Source organism: Candoia aspera, chromosome 1 (assembly GCF_035149785.1).
Source record: "Candoia aspera isolate rCanAsp1 chromosome 1, rCanAsp1.hap2, whole genome shotgun sequence".
Taxonomy (NCBI): Eukaryota; Metazoa; Chordata; class Lepidosauria; order Squamata; family Boidae; genus Candoia; species Candoia aspera.
The window spans coordinates 212,181,945-212,203,871 of record NC_086153.1 but is presented as its reverse complement, the minus strand read 5'-3'; the positions used below and the strand labels follow the sequence as shown (position 1 = coordinate 212,203,871).

General features: G+C 38.9%; 1 protein-coding gene across 1 annotated transcript in view; it reads right to left on the bottom strand.

The window, feature by feature from the left end:
• The window catches only part of ZRANB3 (zinc finger RANBP2-type containing 3), a 65,546-nt gene extending 44,326 nt beyond the window's left edge, over positions 1–21,220 (bottom strand). The window contains exons 1-3 of the mRNA XM_063288703.1: positions 21,135–21,220; positions 11,044–11,205; positions 923–941 (exon numbers count right to left, since the gene is read on the bottom strand). Of these exons, the coding sequence (XP_063144773.1) occupies positions 923–941; positions 11,044–11,198 (174 nt within the window). The 5' untranslated portion in view covers positions 11,199–11,205; positions 21,135–21,220. The remainder of the gene's footprint in view (positions 1–922; positions 942–11,043; positions 11,206–21,134) is intronic.
• Positions 21,221–21,927: the final 707 nt, after the last annotated feature.

Below are 21,927 nucleotides of genomic sequence, written 5' to 3'. Positions count from 1 at the left end.
GATCTTTGCTCTCATTACTGTACAGGCAGTCCTCACTTAATGACCACTTGTTCAGCAACTGTTCAAAGTTACGGTGGTGCTGAACTAATGATACTTATGTCTAGTCCCCAAAGTTATGGCCACTGTAGCACCCCCATTGCCACATGATCAAAATTTGGGTGCTTGGCAGCCTGCCCACACCTGCAACTGCAGGGGTGCTTCAAACTCCCCCTTCGCCTATCTTCCTCCCATCTTGGCCCTTTTTGCCACCCTGCATAGCGAGGTGGCTGGCCATAGCACGGGGCTTGAAGCGGCACTCCTCGGTGGTAGGGGTGCTGGAGCTGAAGTAGAGGCTTGGAGCCTTCAGCAGTGTAGCTGACTGCCCGCCCCCCCGGGCCTCTACTTCAGCCCTGCCACCGAGGAGTGCCGCTTCAAGCCCCGTGCTATAGCCAGCCACCCCTGTTCCACAGCGCAAAGCCACAGCTGCCCCCACTGCCCTAAGTTCCCCAAGCCCTGCTGCGCCCAGCTGACCTTCACTGTCTTCCTCTTGCTGCTGACAAGGCACGCCCAGCTAGGCCCTAAGCAAGGCAGCTGCTGGCTGTGCCAGGCCTTCTTCCTGAGGCCACCCATGCTGTTTTCCCAATAGTACTAGCTGTTCTCGTGATGCTTTGGAAGGCCTCAGAAGCTTTCTGAAGGCTTGCAAGAATGGTGCGCTCTTGGGAAGAAGGCCTGGCACAGCCAGCAGCTGCCTTGCATAGGGCCAGGCCAGGCGCACCTCATCAGCAGCAGGAGGAAGACGGCTGGGTGGAGCAGGGCCTGCAAAGTGCAGGGTAGCTGGGGCTTCACGCTTAATATACATAAATATTAAGAAAAATATGCTGAACTATCACGTGCTTGAAACATTTATGAAACAAACATTTAAATAACAGAGAAAGTCACTTACCTCATCTGCAATCATACACCTAAGAGAAGAATAATACAAATTAGGATATAAACCAAAATAAAGCATTATTTCAATTGCAAGTTAATTATCAGGAAAATTTCTTTCTAATAACATGGCTTAATAAAAGACTCCCCCAGGACCTAACGATTGATGCAAGCAATCTTTTTGCCCAAACAGGCTTTAGATTTGTCTCTCCTCAAATTCATGCCATTCCTTAACTAAGCTGCAAGTCAATTTTTATTTGAAAATGAAGAGAGTATTTCCTCATATGATGTACTGAACCCCATTGGCATTCTCCTTGATCACCTCTCAAAACTAAATTCAAAATTGTGTATCTTCTAGCATCTTTTTAATATATGGAGCTGGGATGGCTAAGCTTTAGGTTTTAATTTTAATGAGTACCCTGTGTAGGCTTGAATCTTAATCATTCTCTGAGTGGCTGAGATGATAAAACTGCAGGGACTATACATGTTACGCTGAGAAAGGTAGGACTGAACATGTAATAAATACATTTTACTACATAATTCTGAAGTTACATTTTCTAATTTGCGGAAATGTTTATGTAGAACAGCTTTTCATTTATGAAGATCAAATGCAGATCTACACTAAGCAATAATTAAAAATAGTTTTTGTAATTGAAATATTGTATTTAATCAGAAGGAAAACAGTTTTTCCCAAAGGAGTACACCTTTAAAATGGGAGATTCCTCAAATAAAAACATGATGATGCAGTGGAACTTGGTGGAATGGAGAAGGCAGGTGGTATGGCTGCAAATGAAAGCAAGGAGATGGACAGGAGGCAAGTGAGACAAGAAAACTGGATGCTGACATTTGCAACTTGTCAAGGATAATGAAAGCCAGGAGCCAAAGGGAAAACAGGCAAATTTGGAGGATGTAATGCAGAAGTATACTACTTGGGTCGGCTTCCTAGGGTGTGTCTGAAACAGGGGTAAAGACATGTGTAAATGAAATAGAATTTTTAAAGGCTGTATTTCAAGTTCTGTGGTTAGTTCAAATTCCAGGGATAGAGTTTGAAGAACCTTCAGATGGTGAAGAGAATGAATGTGAGGGAATTAGCAGTGGTATAAGGGGTGTGTTTGTGTGCATTCTGTTCTATTGTGTCCGATTCTTGGAGACTACCTGGACAAGTCTGTGTAATTTTTTCTTGGCAAGGTTTTTCAGAAGTGGTTTGCCATCGCCTCCTTCCTAGGGCTGAAAGAAAGTGACTGGCCCAAGGTTACCCAGCTGGCTTCGTGACTAAGGTGGGACTAGAACTCACGGTCTCCCAGTTTCTAGCCTGGTGCCTTAACCACTACACCAAACTGGCTCTCAATAAGGTACATAGAAGGAAGGAAATATTAACATAAAGCATGAGAAGAGAAAAGAATCTAGCAATTTATTAGAGCAATGTTTACATCCTTGTTGTATACTGATAACAAGGGCGAGGATTTCTATGACCTAAAAATGTTAGAAATATGCAAGCATTTATGACCTTAAAACCGTTTAAATATGACCAATTAAACCAAAAATATGACTTTTAAAGCAAAAATATGACTTTACAATTTTTCTGAAATTAGCACCCAATTTTTAAAAATCTGTGCTTATACACACACACAAATTAAAATGTTTATTCTTCACTTCCAGTGCAGAAGTGCTAGTATTGAAGGAATCAAATGAATATGTTGAGAGTAAAATGGTCATCCCTGGATTAGTTTTCATTAACAGCAGAATTGCATTGGATTGCCACGTGCATCCTGAGGTTATCAAACTCAAAACTCCTTCTGTTATCTGTTGTATATGTTCTTGTATCTGAAGAAACTGTTTGACATCACAAGATGTTATAGGAACAAATCTGAAAAAAGCAAACCCATCTGGAGAAAATTCTGGGTCAAAGTCTTCAAATTTTGCTTTGAGTTCATTTAGAATGTTACTTATTTTGCAAAGTGTTGAATAACCCAGATTAGATTGCAGCACTCTTTGCACTTTATCACTAATTTTTTCAGCCACTTTCCCCTTTGCTTGCTTTAAATCACTCTGTTTTACAATGTTCACAAATCACTAAGTTCCATTCCTACAGTTTCAAGGCAGGTGATTGCTTTTGATGATCCACTGAAGTTAGATCCTATGTATGCTAAGTTTCCAGCCAAGGTTTCAGAAAAGGAGTCTTGCACAATCTTGATGGAGGAAGATTCACAACAGTCATATTCTTTAACTATCCACTGCAAGGAAGCATAATTTATGAAATAATACATAGTCACATCCAGCCAAGTCCCCCAACGTGTCACAACAGGTTGGGGAGGGAGAGCCAAAGTAGGAGCAATTTCTTTGAACTTTTGTACTCGAAATGGAGCTTTAATTACCATTTCCCCCCCCCCATTCAAAATTATCTTATCTCCATCAGGATAGTTGCTTCGAATCTCTTTGGCTACTTTGTGTAAACCATGTGCAAGGCATATGATATGGATCATTTTTGTATAAAGAAGTTTAAGTCCCTTGGCTGCTTCAGTCATGTATGGAGCGGCATCTGTTACAAAGAGAAGGATATTTCCCCTTTTTAACCATCCGGCCAGAGTAGTTTCATAGAATCATCAAAGAGCATAGCAATAGTGGAATTGTTTACTTTTTATAGAGTTTCACCTGTTAGAAGAAATACTTCAGCAGGCTTGTCACATTTCAGAGTGTCAATAATAACATCGGCTATGTATCTTCCGTTTACATCACTTGTTTCATCTATTGAAACCCATATCTTATTGTTGTCGACAGAAGATCTTATCTTTGCTAACACATCTTCATAGCAGGCAGAGATGTAATTTTTCCTTACAGTTGATTCATTTGGAATCAGGTGACTGGTGTACTTCTCCAGAAAATGCTTGAGGCTACCACTACCTAATTTACTTAAGGGAATATCTGAAGTAATCATCATTGTACAGAGATCCTTACAAAATTCTGACTGGATATTTGATGAACCTGCAGTTGAAGAAGTAGCTCTCTTGAAAAGGAGACGTTGCCTGTTCTCAGTGAAGGTAAATCTTGCTAAACAACTCTTGTGCTTCGCAGTATCACAATGCTGTTGAATATTAAAACGCTTTTGGGACGATAACTTCACACAATTTACAAAACAAAATATCACTATCGCTACTGAAAATCAAGATGCTGCAATTTCACATTCGCTGAACAGCAACTTTTAGGCATATTGAAATCAGATTGCAGCTCTCACGTGACTCCATCACCTCGAACACACACACACCTGAGTTGGAAAGCAAATAAGGAAAAAAAAAAAAAAAGGCAAATTCTCACTTTTTTTCAGGCCTGGTCTCAGGCCAGGGGAAAAGCCTCTGCCTGCTGAAATCATTTTTAAAAAGGTTGCTCTCCCTCTCTTACACACACACACACACACAGCCCTGAGTTGGGGAGCAAATAAGAAAAAGAAAACAAAACAGGCAAATTCTCACTTTTTTTTCAGGGTTGGTCAGGGGAGAAGCCTTTGTTCCCACCTTTCTCTCTCACACACATATACACCTCCCTGAGTTGGGGAGCGAATAAGAAAAAGTAAAGACAAACAGGCAAATTCTCACTTTCTTTGCTGCAAAATAAAAAGCATCTAATTCTTACCAGATTACTCTAAAACTTTTCAACTTACTTATAAATTCAAATAAAGGTTCCAGAAAAAATATGACATGTCATAGAAATCCTCGCCCTGATAACAGATAGCTACTGATTTATTACATAATATGTTTTTACGAGGCCATATGCCTCCTTATTTTAAATTCCTTATCTTTATTAATAATATAACCTGTCATATGAAGCATTATTGAAGATTTTGGTCAGTGTCTCCTTTATTAATGAAATAATAAACAAAAAGCAAACTACCTATACCATCAGAAAGGTTACATGGTTCTGAAGCAGAAGAAACAGATTTTCTGATTTTTTTAAAAAAAAGAGACTCAAACATAAATTCTGTCACATGTTTTGACTGCTATGAGCAGGACATCTTGTCTTTGAAGTTCAATTAGTCATTTCCTTTTAACTGATAGTTACCCAATTGAGAATAGATAATTTGCATACCATCTGTCCCAACTATGTGACAACTATATCAAGAACTCTTAATTTCAGGTTTGATGCATTGCATTTCAAGCTATAAACTCAGAACAAACAAATGTGCCAAAAGAGAACATTAATTAATATTCGGCATACTAGAATACATTAGAGTGTTAATACTTCTACCCACCTAGATGAAATGACTGAAAGCAAAAGATGAACAACAATTTACTTGGCAACCAAACAATTTAAAAATAAAAATCTAAATATGCTAGCTTTATTTCAAGTTGATTCTACCATCAAACTTAAAAATACATTCATCTCAATCTAGCTTACATGTCCAATGATTCTTGTCCTTTTAGAGATCCAATTAACAGCATGGAAAGCAGTTGTTAGGGCTGTGCAAATTCTTAAAAAAAAGGCTCTTCAGAATGTAGCTGAGTGCATACAAAGCACCTATTTTCAAATGGTTAAAGCAGATGCGTATTTCCCATGTTCACATGGTTCCCCTTGTGTTCCAAAACATCTCTTTCAAAGTATTTGCTCTGTCCTAGCAATTATTTTCCAACAAGTAATAAAGTATTAAGTTGTCTTCATTTATTATAAGCCATCTAAGGTAGAAGGGATATAAACCTCCATTCATTGATAAAACCCATGGCATGATCTTGGACCAGTTATCAGTCAGCCTAACTCTTGCAGTAGGGTTCCTGGAGGAAGGGCAGGATACAAATGCAGCATAATTACAGATTTATCTTTCAGAGGGGTGGGGGAAGCTATATAATATCTTAATGTCATTAGAATTGCAATATTCACATGCATCATCATCATCATAATCAAGATCCACATCTTGCCTTGCCCTTGGGATCTCAAGGCATCCTACATAGCATTCCCTCCTCCAATACTTCCTACAGCAACCTCCTTATGGGATTGGTCAGGCTGAGAGAACATCTGGCCCGTGGAGTCTCCAAAGATTCTTTCTGACTTGAACCCAAAATCCCAGCTCTTAGCCCTACAGTTTCATCACTATACACACTAACGCTTAATGAAACTAATTTCTGAGAAAGTACTTCACTTCCTCTGTCTCTCCATTCTTAAATGGTAGCCCTGAAAAAAATGAAAGGAGGCTCATACTGTAGTCATATGCTGCAATAGAATTATTGTATACCTAGAATGTTATTTCATTTTGCAGTTAAAAATATTATCCAGTTGAACAAATTGACAGATGTAACAAAATCATGTACAAATGTAAAAGATAAACAGCTATACCCCACTTTATAGTCCTCATCGTCTTTATAACCTTCGGTGAATATAAGTCTCACATAGTAAACTCAACAGTTCTTAGTGCAAAAATTAACTCTTCCTTAGGCCAGACCTCCCAATCTGATGCCATCCAGATGTGATAGGAAAGCAATACCAGAATTCTGAGCATATCATAACTGTTGGCCAAGAAGCTGCAAATGGTAATCCTGACACACTTGCAGGTCCTCAAGCTTTTACAAAATTCCCTTGAAATGTTGTTAAAACAAATATACTATGGACACAAAGTTCCTAAATTACATAGGTCTATTTCTAAAGACACCAAATTACCAAATGGGGCTCATGATTTTTGTTGAATATACAAAGCCTAGTTTCTCTATAAATTGAAAAAATAATAATGGGCCATCTTTGGTCACTGATCATATTTATCTCTACCAAACAATTAGAAATAAATGGAGATATTCACTTGCCTGAGTCTGCTCAATTAAGGAGACATAGATGTGAAAATACATTTCTCAGATTCAAGCCCATTATTCTAGCTTCTGGGCTACTCACATTCACTTTAATAGTTTATTTATAAAGGATAATTAAAAGCTAATACATAGTCCCCAACCTTATAAAATCCAACTTGCAATACAGGACAAGAAAACACCCAGCTGCTGTCTTGCAAAATAAGAAATTCTGTTGCACAAACCGCATGCATGTGAAAAGGATTATTCAGGACCTGTGTTTCATGAATGCTGAACCGCCACCAACTATGATTCACATTACAATTTTCACAAACTAAGAGAACATGATCACATCCTAAGAAATTGGTGATCCAGCCTTTAGAGAAGCATATATAGAAAAGATGAAGGACTGCTGTTTATAATGCACATGAATTATAAGCAGACTTTTTTTTAAAAAATTGTATTTTCTTTTGCTTATGGTGCTGATTAATTGAAAGCATTTATATCCCACATTTCCATGCTTTCTGATATGAGGTCTCAACAACTGAGCACAGGTTAAGAGAGATATCAAAAGCAAACACAATAGAAAGATAAAAGCAAAAGCAAAAGCTTGATTTAATATCAATGGATCCCTTTCACCTTTTAATTAACAGAGCTTACATATTCTAACTACAGAACATTCTGTAACAGAGGAAGAGTTCTGTTTCCCCTCAATGTGGAATTCCAGATTTTTCTAGGATTTTCGCCCACTCATGTGAATCAGTTTTATATAACACTCCAGCATATAATTTGCATCCCACATCCAAGCCAGCACTTTAGCATTAACATCTCTCTCATGCTGGAGTTATTTAAAGAATGTGAACCTGGTACATTTTAAAATGTTCAAGCAACCATTTCATTTATATGTCACCAATCACAGTATGCAGTCCTAATTCTGAAACAAAATGACTTGTCTTGCAACAGTACCTTGCCAAAAATAGAGCCTCAAACAGCACAAATATAGCATGTTCAAAATTAATTTGGTGCTAATGAGAACTATCAGTCTGACAGCAACACAAGGTACTTTTCTATTTTTACTATTGGTAATACTTGTAATCCATCTAATAACCAAAATGTTCTGGGGGATTGACAGAGTTTCTTAAAATATTAAAAATGTCAAAAAGCACTAAAAAGACCAGAAAAAAAATAGCAAAAGCAAGAAAACACAATAAAAAATTAATAGCATAGGAAAGACATCAGTCTCATAAAATCCCTCATTCTGATGTACAGCATCCACTTAAAATCAAGCTAAGTACAAAACTGTAGAAATGCTAGGGAGGAAAACCTTTGCCTTGCATCAAAATACACTTTTTGATTGGAAACAGGTATGTTTTCCTTGGAAAAGCATTACATAAACTGGGCCCCACAGTGAAAAAAGCCCTATTCTTTATATCCTCTTGCCTCACTTCATTGGAGGCACTTGGTGAGTCTTTGAAGATTAACAAAAAACTTGACCAGTTGCATAAGGGAGACAGTATTCCTTAAGATATTCTGGCTCTGGGTCATTCATTCATGTCTTTACAAACCAGCAATGCCCCTTCCCCCAAATTCTCCACTGAATCCAGAAACAGACTGACAGCCTGGCTAGCTGATGAAGCACAAGAACATGGTCATGGAGGCCAATCCCAGTTAGTCACTTTCCAGTTCTATTTTGGACTAATTGAAATTTCCAAACCATCTTCAAAGGCAAAAAGAAATATAACACATAGCAGTAATCCATCCAAAAGACTATCTGGGTACCCTTCCTAGCTGCAGCTAACATCAGTTTATGTTGAAAACTTCCTGGGTCCCTCAAGATGGCACTGCTTGATCAATGGAACCCAAAGCACTCCACTCTGCCTGATCTTACCAGATGGGCAGAAATAACTGAAGATAGACAGTCCCTCAAATAACCAGGCCCTATGCCATGAAGCACTTTCAAGGTGATACAAAGGTGATATAAAGTGCAATTCAGCACCATGAATTGCACTTGGAAGCCAACCAGCAACTGGTGCAGCTTGAGGAGCAGTGGTGTCACAGGGGCATAATGAGGCATACACATCACTGCCTACGCTGCTGCATTCTGGACTAGCTGTAGTTTTCAAGTGGTCTTCAAGGGCAGCCCTACATAGAGTGCATTACAGTAATCCATTTGTGAGGTGACTCACAAGGCATGAGTGACTGCTTGAAGGGCCAGCTGGCTGAATAGTGCCCCTATTAGCTCATTCATTCATTCATTTTATAGGCTGCTTGACTCCCAAACAATTCTGGGTGGCTTATGCCCAGAACCCAACTTATTAAAAGAAAAATATACAAGAACGAAGTACAAAAACAAATCAAACAAAACAAAACAAAAACCCTTCACATAGATGATTAGCGCTAAAAGGGTAAGAGAAACCTATTTATGTTAGTTTTCTCTGATCAGAGTTTTATAAGAGAGAGTATTCAAAAATACAAATCCATTTCCCCCTCTATTAATAACAGCTTAGAGATTTTACAATTTGATTGCATTGCTTGCAAAACTGGTTAAATCAGTTACTGGGAAGCAAACTTTATTTTCCTAGAGCTTCACAAATTATTCTTAAATACAAAACCATAGTGCTATTATTTATAATCAGTACAGACAGTACAGACAATACTTAGGTTGCATTGTCCACAAAAGGTTTTTATTAAATGAGTAGCAGAGGCAAATAACTAACTTTATTTGGTCCAATAAAAGACCAACAAGGAAATCTAAGAATTTGTAAGACCTGAAAAAAATGAGGCGGATTGGCAGTTTCAAATTTCAAACTATAGGTAGTCTTCAGGTTACAACCACTCGTTCAGCGACTGGTACTCAGAACCAGTCCTTGAAGTTCTGGCTGTTGAAGCGGCCTGCAGCCACATGATCGCAATCAGAGTGCTTGGCAACCGGCTCGCACTTACAATGGTTGCAGTATCCCATAGTCACTTGATTTCCATTTGCAACCTTCCCTGCTGGCTTCCACAAGCGGAGTCAATGGGGAAGCCAGAAGGGAAGGTTGCAAGTTGGTCCTATAAGATGCTCCTGCCGCTTTTTCTCCTGAGGAGCCCCACTATGGAGTGCGAGATCCCAGGGAAGGTAGACTTACAGAGCTGACAGAATTTGAAAAACTTATAACACAAAATTCAGAAGGTTTGTTGGGATTATTTACAAACTGTCAGTAGAATATAATTCAGAGACTGGACAAGTTAAAGACTGTATGAATAAATGGGTGCAGAATGTAAACAGGACAAATGATATGCAACAATGGGAATATTAATGGGAATATCAAATATTAAATTTAGTGTGAATATCACTCTTATAAAAAAACTGGTACAAGATGTTTTACCATTAGAATATTATTCTAATACTGGCTGCTACAATAGATAACTAATTTTCTAAAACTTACTGAAAATGCAATAATCAGATGAGATTTTTTCATATTTGGTGGAAATGTAATGCTCAACAATTCTGAAAGATGATTTATGATAAAATTAAACAAATTTTAAAGGTTGAATTTTCTTTCCAACCAGCTGTTATTCTATTAAATATTACTAATTCTTATATTTCCACATAACAAGCTAACAGCTGCCAGGATACTTTATGCTTTTTACTGGAAATCACTTTTAATCCCTTCTACAGAAGAATACCAAGCTATGGGTGTATGAACCAATGTAAAAAATCACTTCGTGTTTGAAAAATAATTCTGAAACAGAATTTATCTTGGAAACCCTTCGTGGGTTGTAGTTCTATCTACGGCCATATACTACATCCCAAAATTGGGTTTCTCTTATGGCTTTAATACCGAAGTTTTTGTTTAATTTATTAAATAAGGATAGAATTTTTATGTTACACAGAATTCTTTGTTAATTCTTTACTTCAATCTATGATTCATATTATACTGGAACTTGTTATTTATTGCAGATTGACTCAACTTTTGTAATGATATAAAGTTTTAAATTGATACAAAATACTTTAATATGCAGCACTAATTTAACATTAATTTAAATTTTTCAGACTTATACCATTTATAAATCTTTCAATTTTCTTCTCTTTTTCTTAGTTAAAAACACAATCGGGGGGAAAAAAACTATCTACAATAAAATAATAAAAAACATGTTTATGATGCCAAGCTTGATCAAGGACCTCTATTCACAGACCAGTAATTCTTAAACTCAAAAAGTAGAGTAAGTTTTAGGTTCAGCTTGAACAACTTGACATTAATGGCATTCAACATTTCAAACCTAAAACTTCAGGAAACATTTTATATAGTATTGCAATTCAACACAATAGGCCAGAGGTTTTATTTTAGAAACGGACTGACAATTTCATCACAACACATCTTTAAGATAATTTCACCTGCCACCTCTTTCTAGTGCAAATATAATTCCTTTCTTCTGAAAAGGAAGTAGCCTTTCTTTTAGCTTCTCAGGTAGATAAGAAAGTTCTTCATCGGCATCAGAATTTGAGTAAGATATTCCAACTGCAGGAATCTCCTGGATGACAGCTGCCATGTTTATCCTAACAAAAGTAAAGAAAGGGGAGTTTATTAAAAATTCAACATTATTCTTCATTACTTTTCAGCAATGTTGAAGACAACATAGACAATAGCATAACACAATGATCATGACCACCAAGCAAGAATAGTTACATAGGAGTGTTTGTGTGTGTTTTTGTACATATCTACATACAAAATAAAATATCTTTCATATGATAATTGTGACCAGAGTGGCAGTAGGGGTAGTATATTAATTCAAGAGTAAATTCAGTGTCGATGAGAAGGCATAAAATCTCATGTTAAACATCATAAAATGTAATGTAGCTTGTAATTGCAGAAGATAAAAGGATAATACTAGTAATTAATTACAATCCATTAACATACATGACATTATGACTAATATAAGCAAAACAGCAGGTTCTGAAAATCCAAGGAGTTTATAATCTATAAAAAAAATATAAGATGATGAAATATCTCAAAAATTCTAATTTTTCCTTTATGGATATTATTAATGAAATCAAGAGAGTATCTAAATCTACTCTTTCAGCTGTTTGTACTTAGGGAAATAAGGCTGATGGACAAAGAGTGGTGTGCATATTCCCCCAAACATACTGTCCATATGGGCCAATAGTATTCAAAAGATCCATATATCCCCAATAGGATCCCTATTTTAAAAAATTATCTTTAGATTTTACCTGGGCCCTCCACATATACTCTGACTCACACACTTGAGGTCTTTTTTCAACCCTAATCTTTGTAAAAAGGCTTTCAGACCAACCACAGTCCAAACCAAGAACTACTTCCATTTATTAGATCCTTTGCTAATACTTAATGAAATGATAACAACCTAGCAATGAGGCCCTCCCATTCTTTTGTGTGTTTACCACTACTAACAATTAGATACTAAACTGTAACAAAAACATTACTAAAATTTTTATATAGACAAGTTGCTTCTCTTCTTCTAAACTAAATACTCAGACACAGTAGAAATCTCTTAAGACTAAGCAGGGAACACCTGTAAGGAAATCCTGTTGTGAAAATACCAGAGCACAAATGCTACATTGCAAGATTTTTTTTGTAGCAGTGGCACTGGAACAATACGAAATTTTAGTTTATGCAAAGGATATCCTAATATATACATTAAATTGAGTTCAGTAAATGCTTCTGAAGGCATTCCCCAAATAGGGACATCTCACAGACTTGTATACAGGGGGTTCATCCTTCTGAAAGCAGAAGATCAGTGCCTAAAACAGTATTTGCCAGAGAGATGAGAATTGAAATCCTACACATTTGTAGGATACCAGACGGAGGAAGACCATTCTGAAATACTAGCTGGAGGTATTTTACTGAGATCCTCAAAAGGATCCATCCTCTTTTATAAGGCTTAATGACTGGATGAAGGTCATATCCAGAGCATGAATTAAAATCTAACAGACTAAGGGCATATAATTCGGGCACATTGGTGTATTTGATTACCCAAAACCTCGCAGTAACTCATGCTCTTATCACCAGCAGTTTAGATTACTGCAATGTGCTCTACATGGGGCTGCCTCTGAAGACCAGAAACTGTAATCAGTGCAAAATGTGGCAGCCTGTATATTGGTGAATCAAAATTGGTGTAGACACATAACTATGTTATGGTTGCTGCATCAATTACATTTCTAGGCACAATACAATACAACTCAAAAGTACTCCTTTTCACCCAGAAACGTGGCACTTATGGGACCACCTGCCCTGCATAGCGATGTTCTGTGCAACTCATGCAATGCAGACCTCCCACCGATATTTTTTAATGGTCCCCCATGTAGGGAACTTCAGCAAAGGATCGTTACCTTGTCGTGGTGCTGGAGCTTGAGCACCTCAATGATGCCATGAGCTAAACCGTGAAGGGCCACCCAAGACGGGAAGGTCATGACAGAGAGGTCAGACTAAATGCGATCCCTGGGGAAGGTAATGGCAACCCACCTCAGTATTCTTGCCGTGAAAACTAAATGGATCAGTACAACCAGAGATATGTCGGTATACCATCGGAAGATGAGACCCCCAGGTCGGAAGATGGTCAAAATGCTACTGGGGAGGAACAGAGGATGAGCTCAACTAGCCCCAGACGTGATGACGCAGCTAGCTCAAAGCCGAAAGGACGGCTAGCGGCCGACGGTGCTGGTGGTGAACGGCGAATCCGATGTTCTAAGGATCAACACACCATCGGAACCTGGAATGTAAGATCTATGAGCCAGGGCAAATTGGATGTGGTTATTGGTGAGATGTCAAGATTAAAGATAGACATTCTGGGCGTCAGTGAACTGAAATGGACTGGAATGGGCCACTTCACATCAAATGACCACCAGATCTACTACTGCGGACAAGAGGACCACAGAAGAAATGGAGTAGCCTTCATAATTAATAGTAAAGTGGCTAAAGCAGTGCTTGGATACAACCCAAAAAATGATAGAATGATCTCAATTCGAATTCAGGGCAAGCCATCTAACATCACAGTGATCCAAATATACGCCCCAACCACAAATGCTGAAGAAGCTGAAGTAGAGCAGTTCTATGAGGATCTGCAGCACCTGCTGGACAACACGCCTAAAAGAGATGTTATTTTCATCACAGGAGACTGGAATGCTAAGGTGGGCAGTCAAATGACACCTCAAATTACAGGTAAGTATGGCCTGGGAGAACAAAACGAAGCAGGACACAGGCTGATAGAATTTTGCCAAGACAATTCACTCTGCATAACAAACACTCTCTTCCAACAACCTAAGAGACGGCTTTATACATGGACTTCACCAGATGGACAACACCGAAATCAGATTGATTACATCCTTTGCAGCCAAAGGTGGCGGACATCTGTACAGTCGGTAAAAACAAGGCCTGGAGCTGACTGTAGTTCAGATCACGAACTTCTTCTTGCACAATTTAGGATCAGACTCAAGAGATTAGGGAAGACCCACAGATCAGCTAGATATGAGCTCACTAATATTCCTAAGGAATATGCAGTGGAGGTGAAGAACAGATTTAAGGGACTGGACTTAGTAGATAGGGTCCCAGAAGAACTCTGGACAGAAGTTGGCAGCATTGTTCAGGAGGCGGCAACAAAATACATCCCAAAGAAAGAGAAAACCAAGAAGGCAAAATGGCTGTCTGCTGAGACACTAGAAGTAGCCCAAGAAAGAAGGAAAGCAAAAGGCAACAGTGATAGGGGGAGATATGCCCAATTAAATGCAAAATTCCAGAGGTTAGCCAGAAGAGATAAGGAATTATTTTTAAACAAGCAATGCGCGGAAGTGGAAGAAGACAATAGAATAGGAAGGACAAGAGACCTCTTCCAGAAAATTAGAAACATTGGAGGTAAATTCCAGGCAAAAATGGGTATGATCAAAAACAAAGATGGCAAGGACCTAACAGAAGAAGAAGAGATCAAGAAAAGGTGGCAAGAATATACAGAAAACCTGTATAGGAAGGATAACAATATCGGGGATAGCTTTGACAGTGTGGTCGGTGAGCTAGAGCCAGACATCCTGAAGAGTGAGGTTGAGTGGGCCTTAAGAAGCATTGCTAATAACAAGGCTACAGGAGACGACGGCATCCCAGCTGAACTGTTCAAAATCTTGCAAGATGATGCTGTCAAGGTAATGCATGCTATATGCCAGCAAATTTGGAAAACACAAGAATGGCCATCAGACTGGAAAAAATCAACTTATATCCCCATACCAAAAAAGGGGAACACTAAAGAATGTTCAAACTATCGAACAGTGGCACTCATTTCACATGCCAGTAAGGTAATGCTCAAGATCCTGCAAGGTAGACTTCAGCAGTTCATGGAGCGAGAATTGCCAGACGTACAAGCTGGGTTTAGAAAAGGCAGAGGAACTAGAGACCAAATTGCCAATATCCGCTGGATAATGGAAAAAGCCAGGGAGTTTCAGAAAAACATCTATTTCTGTTTTATTGACTATTCTAAAGCCTTTGACTGTGTGGACCATAACAAATTGTGGCAAGTTCTTAGTGGTATGGGGATACCAAGTCATCTTGTATGCCTCCTGAAGAATCTGTATAACGACCAAGTAGCAACAGTAAGAACAGACCACGGAACAACAGACTGGTTTAAGATTGGGAAAGGAGTACGGCAGGGCTGTATACTCTCACCCTACCTATTCAACTTGTATGCAGAACACATCATGCGACAAGCTGGCCTTGAGGAATCCAAGGCTGGAGTTAAAATCTCTGGAAGAAACATTAACAATCTCAGATATGCAGATGATACCACTTTGATGGCTGAAAGTGAAGAGGAACTGAGGAGCCTTATGATGAAGGTGAAAGAAGAAAGTGCAAAAGCTGGTTTGCAGCTAAACCTCAAAAAAACCAAGATTATGGCAACCAGCTTGATTGATAACTGGCAAATAGAGGGAGAAAATGTAGAAGCAGTGAAAGACTTTGTATTCCTAGGTGCAAAGATTACTGCAGATGCTGACTGCAGTCAGGAAATCAGAAGACGCTTAATCCTTGGAAGAAGAGCAATGACAAATCTCGATAAAATAGTTAAGAGCAGAGACATCACACTGACAACAAAGGCCCGCATAGTTAAAGCAATGGTGTTCCCTGTAGTAACATATGGCTGCGAGAGCTGGACCACAAGGAAGGCTGAGCGAAGGAAGATCGATGCTTTTGAACTGTGGTGTTGGAGGAAAATTCTGAGAGTGCCTTGGACTGCAAGAAGATCCAACCAGTCCATCCTCCAGGAAATAAAGCCAGACTGCTCACTTGAGGGAATGATATTAAAGGCCAAACTGAAATACTTTGGCCACATCATGAGAAGACAGGACACCCTGGAGAAGATGCTGATGCTAGGGAGAGTGGAAGGCAAAAGGAAGAGGGGCCGACCAAGGGCAAGATGGATGGATGATATTCTAGAGGTGACGGACTCGTCCCTGGGGGAGCTGGGGGTGTTGACGACCGACAGGAAGCTCTGGCGTGGGCTGGTCCATGAAGTCACGAAGAGTCGGAAGCGACTAAACGAATAAACAACAACAACAAACCATGTAGGGAAGGTAAAGGATGTTCTTAAGCAATTTTTCTCTGTAGCACCAGGGCTGCAACTGGGGGTGGGGGGGCGCCACGCTGGTGGGGTGCCAAAATGAGCACTGGGGGGCGCCAAAATGGGCGTGGAATCCATGTTTGCCCCAGGTGACACAGACCCTAGTTGCGGCCCTGTGTAGCACCCTCACGTAATAGACCACTCTTCCTCCCCCTTAGATCGGTACCATCATTATATAATCACCCAGAGTTGCTGTGAACTGGGCAGCATATAAATTTAATTTTTTATTATTATTATTATTATTATTTTCCAGAACCTGTTAAAATTAGAGTTTTTCTGGAGGGTCCTTGAGAAATGAATGGGCACCATTACACTTGCTACTATATAATTATTTTTGTCTTTATTGGCTTTTTTATTTTTATGTTATAAACTATACAGAATCATTTTTGTTGAATCTGGCAGTATATAAACACATAGCTAGAAAAATCATGCAACAAAATACCCTGACAATAGGTATGTCAGATGGACCTTAATTTCCTTCTGCTCTCTCCTGCAATTCTGCAGGCATTTGCAGATTGGGAATTATAATTATTATTGGGAGAGCCACTGTAGTATATAGGTAGTCCTCATTTAACAACCCTAATTGGGACCAGCAACTCTGCCGCTAATGGTCGTTAAGTGAAACACCACATCAACTGGTTGCAATTGTTAAGTGAGATACCACGTCACCATGCCTTGTAACCTGCAAGCTTCCCTATTGACTTTGCTTGTTGGAAGCCGGCTGGAAAGGTTGCAAAAATGGTGATCATATGACTGCAGGACGCTGCAACCATCATAAATGAGTGATGGTTGCCAAGCGCCCAAATCATGATCATGCGACCGTGGGGATGCAGTGACAGTCTTAAGTGCAAGGACCAGCCGTGACTTTAGTGCTGTCGTAACCTCGAATGGGTCATTAAGCAAGGACTACCTGTACTGACTAAAATGGTCAGCTAGAGAAACCAGGATAATGTTGAGTTCTAATCCTTCCTTAGGCAACCCACCTCACAGGGTTATTGTTCTAGGGAAAAATAGGAGACAGGAGCATTAGGTATGTGCGCTACCTTGAATGACATAAAATAGAGATGGGGTAAAAAAAATCTAATACATAAACGAACATTGATATTGTATGATACTGGCAGCTGTGAGAGGAACCTAAAATGTCCCAGGAAAACACCAACTCTGTTAATATACTGTAATACATAGCTTCCCAATCATTATAAACCTGGGGACCAGATTCTTCTTTTGCAGCTTATGTTTTTTTGTTACTTTATACAAAATGCGAGAAGTCTTCTTTAAAGTTTAGGTTGCTCAATCACCAGAGCTCTGATAATAAGCTTTAAAGGAAGGCCTCCCCACTTTCCTCTCTGACAGAACAGCTGGCAAGACTGAGGCTACAGCATCTTGATTAGAGGGGAAAGAGAGGGATTATTTGTATTGTACATTTCTAAGTTTATTTCCCCCCACCCCAAGGATCACTTCTGGGTCACAGAACACATTTCGAGAAACACTGGCATAATACAGTAGGACTGTATTTCCTGAAGTCCTTGTTAAAATTAAGTAAAACCTGTCTTTTATTTCCTGCATGTTTTTAGAACCTTCTGTTTTTCTACCTCATTCTTTGGTTGACTTAGAATTTTTCAACCTCTTTTGATGGAATTTTTGAGCTTACAGTACTTTACTGCAGTAATAGATGGCATTGTTTTCTAGTCTCTATTGCTTCCAACATTCTGGAGTCTCTTCTCTTGTTTTTTTAGTACAATCTCTTTATTCAGCTTGAATGAGAGTGGTTGAAAATCAGCAGAAGAAAATTTTGATACAGCACTAATGAGAACATACTTAATTTGTAACTCTTTAGAACATTAAGAGCAAATGCTGGACTCTGTTTTGCAGATCACAGCTGGCAATACAATCCTGTCCCTGGAAATCTCAAGAGGCCATTGAAAGTTAGGTTAGAAACATCAGCAAAAAATAAATTAAAAAGAGAGTAATTAGAAAAGTGTAATTTCCAGATATTTGGAAAAAATAAAGCAAGATAGAAAATTGAGAAAATATATGGAATATTTTTCTTTATAAAACCTAATGTAAGTTATTGTATTGCCTTCATATAAAATGTATCATTAGCTTATGCTACATTGGCATATTTGACTTACAAAACAACTTTATTCATATTAAAAACTTCACCACCTTTCATATAAGAATATTTTGGTTTATTCCAAAAAAACTCTTGTTTAATGTACTCCCAAGTAAACTGGGAATAAGGTATTCTTGAGGATGTAATCTTGAGGACTAGCAGATTCCAATCTGTGTTGCAGGAAGTAGTAGTCATAATATCCACTTTCACTACTACATCATAGATAGCAAGACCACAGCAGCCAGATTCAATGAACAGAAGGACTTACTAGGGCCAATATCACAACTCCATTGACAAGAAAAGATCAATTATATAGGTACAATCTGGACACTATTCTCCCTCTGTAGCAAGCCTATTGTTTATAGTAAGAAGTTTAAAATTAAAATTTTAATAAACAGAAGTAGAAAGTTTAAAAAGCATAAACTAGTAATTCTCAAACTTTGTGGAGCAATGGTCCCTAAAATGAGAAATGAATTCTATGATTCTCCCCCCTCCCCTCCATATACAAAACTAATGAACTTGTTTTTGCCCTGTGAATGTGCCAGTTATCAGATTAGCATCAAATGGGTGTCTACACCACTCTGGTTCTGCAGCATCTCTTCTGTGTAACCTTTCTATGCTGGTGTCTGCCCCTACAAACCTGTGGTAGGCACCTCCATTTTATCTTTTAAAACAACTGTCCCATAAATTGCAATATCCAGATCACAGTCTCCATCCTGTATAATTGTCATGACCTGTGATTGTCACTGACAGATTAAAAGCATGCCTGGTACGCACCCCTCCCCTCCACATACACCATAACTATATGTTCCCAGTCACCAAAACACACCTCTGACGATACCTTGCAATAAGTCAGCTAACCAATTCTGCCTGAAAAGGTGCCATGGATTTTTCATACTTCTTTGGAAGGATCAGCACAGGACCGTTAAAACCTTGGGACAGGAATAAGATAAGGCCAGTCCAGCAATGGTTGCTAGGATGGTGTGGTGCTGACTTCAGTTGCAAGGGAGAAAAAGGCCTGGCTGTGGCTGAGTGCAAGGAATGTTCAGAGCAGAGATGCAAGGATAATGCTCCCACGCCTGCCTATTCAAGGTTTTCTTGTCCTTGGCAGAGTGGCCAAGGCTGTCAGTTTGGGACTTCTGCTGGGATCTGGCCCAGGTTTCAAACTGGAGAATGGAAGCTACCCTGCCCTCTACCCACCTCCTTTCCTTGCTCAGCTTTCACTGTTGGTAATCTTCCTGCCTCCCCTTCACTCAGATCCTTGCCCTTCATTTATATATGCAGGACTGGGCAGAATTATCTCCTTCTCTGGTACCCCTTGTTGCAGGAGAGAGTTACAAGACAACCACTTCCATTTCACAGGGCTGATTTTAAGGATAAAATGCAGGAACTGGAGATGGGATAACAGGGCACATCACTTTGAGTTCCTTGAAGAAAAGCAGCAGATAAATACATTTATTGAGATCACTTAAATGGCCACAAAAAAAGGTTTAAGCAGTTTTTTAGACCAGATATTAAAAAGATGTTAGGCAAGATGAAAAAGCCACAGTTTGCATTTTGCAACCATCTTAATATGGAGAAAACAGGGTATTATGCAGGTAAGTAGTGCAACACTACACTGCTTAGCTTGTTGCAAGAACCTCAAATTACATTAAGGCTACAGTACAAAGGAAAAAAACCACAGCGATTTATCTCTCTCTGTGGAAGTATAAAAGCCAACTGTAATTCATCTCTGTCTCAAACTGCTCAGAACACACTGGCCTTGCCTAAGACCCAAAGAAAACCAGATTAATTTTAGGCAGTTGTTTCCATATTCCAGTAGCCTTGGGAGTTATCAGATCTTTTCATACAGCATCATTAAACTGTATCTCAGTAATACCTTTCTCATTCCTTTTGACCTAGCAACAACTTAACAAGCTCCTCTCAATGTTTAAAAGATTTCTCCATCTCCCTTAATCATCACAGATTAAACCTGCAGCAACATCACAGATGTGTGTCAGATTATTTGCATTTAATCGACTAATTAACATACATATTTTAAAGGGTTTTTTTTAGTTAGTTACAATAAACCTATTTAAGAACTACACAAATTCATGAAAACCAATTGGAGTTATTCTGCTACCGATTGCACATAACATAGGATAACCTCATTGAGTTTCATAATTATTGCTCAATTTTAAAGTGACTGCTAAGAAATAAAATTGCCTAAAATCTTATTTGCTATTTCTTTTCATTCCTATTACAGGTTTTGCTTTCAATAACTAAAAGCATCCATGTGTGCAATCTAAGAACATAGTATCTTGCAATTACTAAATCTCCATTAATGGGGCCATCCAAGATATCAAACTCCCACTGAGTTCATACAGTGTAGTAAATCCACTTTAACAAATACCCTAAGCACATGTTGTGCCTAAAGTAGAACTTAATATAAAGTTAAGCCAGCGGCTGAGCTTACACATTATGTTGAACCACAAACTACCCACTCCATTTTAGCCTAGTTTAGAGTGCTGTGCGAACCCAGGCACTAAATTCAACGAGTAACTCCCGCAGAAAACTAGATACAGAACAACAGCCTAAAAAATCCGAGTATTAATCTCATTTTCAAAAAGACCAGTTTTTTAAAGTACCATACATTAAAGAGAGCGCATATTGCGACCCTCATTTAGGCACATCACTGCAGTCCAGTGACAGGTTAGTTTACTACTGTACACAAAACTACGCATACAAATTCTTCACCAAACCTTATTTGCTGAAGCAGCAACAGTCTCTCCTTTTTCAGCTACTAACCAGAATTGCCTTTTTCGCGCTTAAAGCCGACGGAAGTGACCTCACCGATGGCAGGACGATCGCGGCTACTTAGCAAACGCTTCCCGCGTAACTATAAATCAAAGTGGTAGGGCTCTGACGCTCTGGGTGGGTTTACGTCCCGGCTTCTTTAAGGTTGTGGCCCGAGCAACAGTGATAAAGATGAGCTTCGTCGTGGAATGAAATCCCAAGCGATTTCCGTTTTTCTCATAAGAAAGCAATACTGCATTGTGCGCGAATCTTGGAAGAAACTTAAGCCTCGCTACAAATGGAATTGACGCTGGGGATACAAATACTGTAGGGTGTTTTCGCGGGTTTATTTAAATAGGGGAAACTACCGTCTTCGCAAGTATTTTGTGCTACTGGAACAGGATGAGGGGGATACGAAGACTGTGTAATTCTTGTGCTAGTAGCTGAGCGCAAGGTATTAGACGGCAAAGTGACGAAATGAAGAAGCGAATTGGTTTGGTGGGTTTATGAGATATGGGAGACCTAAGGTCATATAGCAGTTTTGATAATGAAGCAGCAGTATTATGCAAAGATGCTTCAACTTACTATACTTAGAGTCTTGCATCTGAGTAGGTATGTATGTAGCACATGTTAAAGCAGATTAACCATGCTATGAAGTGCTTTATAGTATTCAACTCTATGCACATTTTATAAAAAAGTTAGATGGAGGTTATTGCTTGGAGTATAATCTAATAGTAAGTCCATATACATTTGGCTATC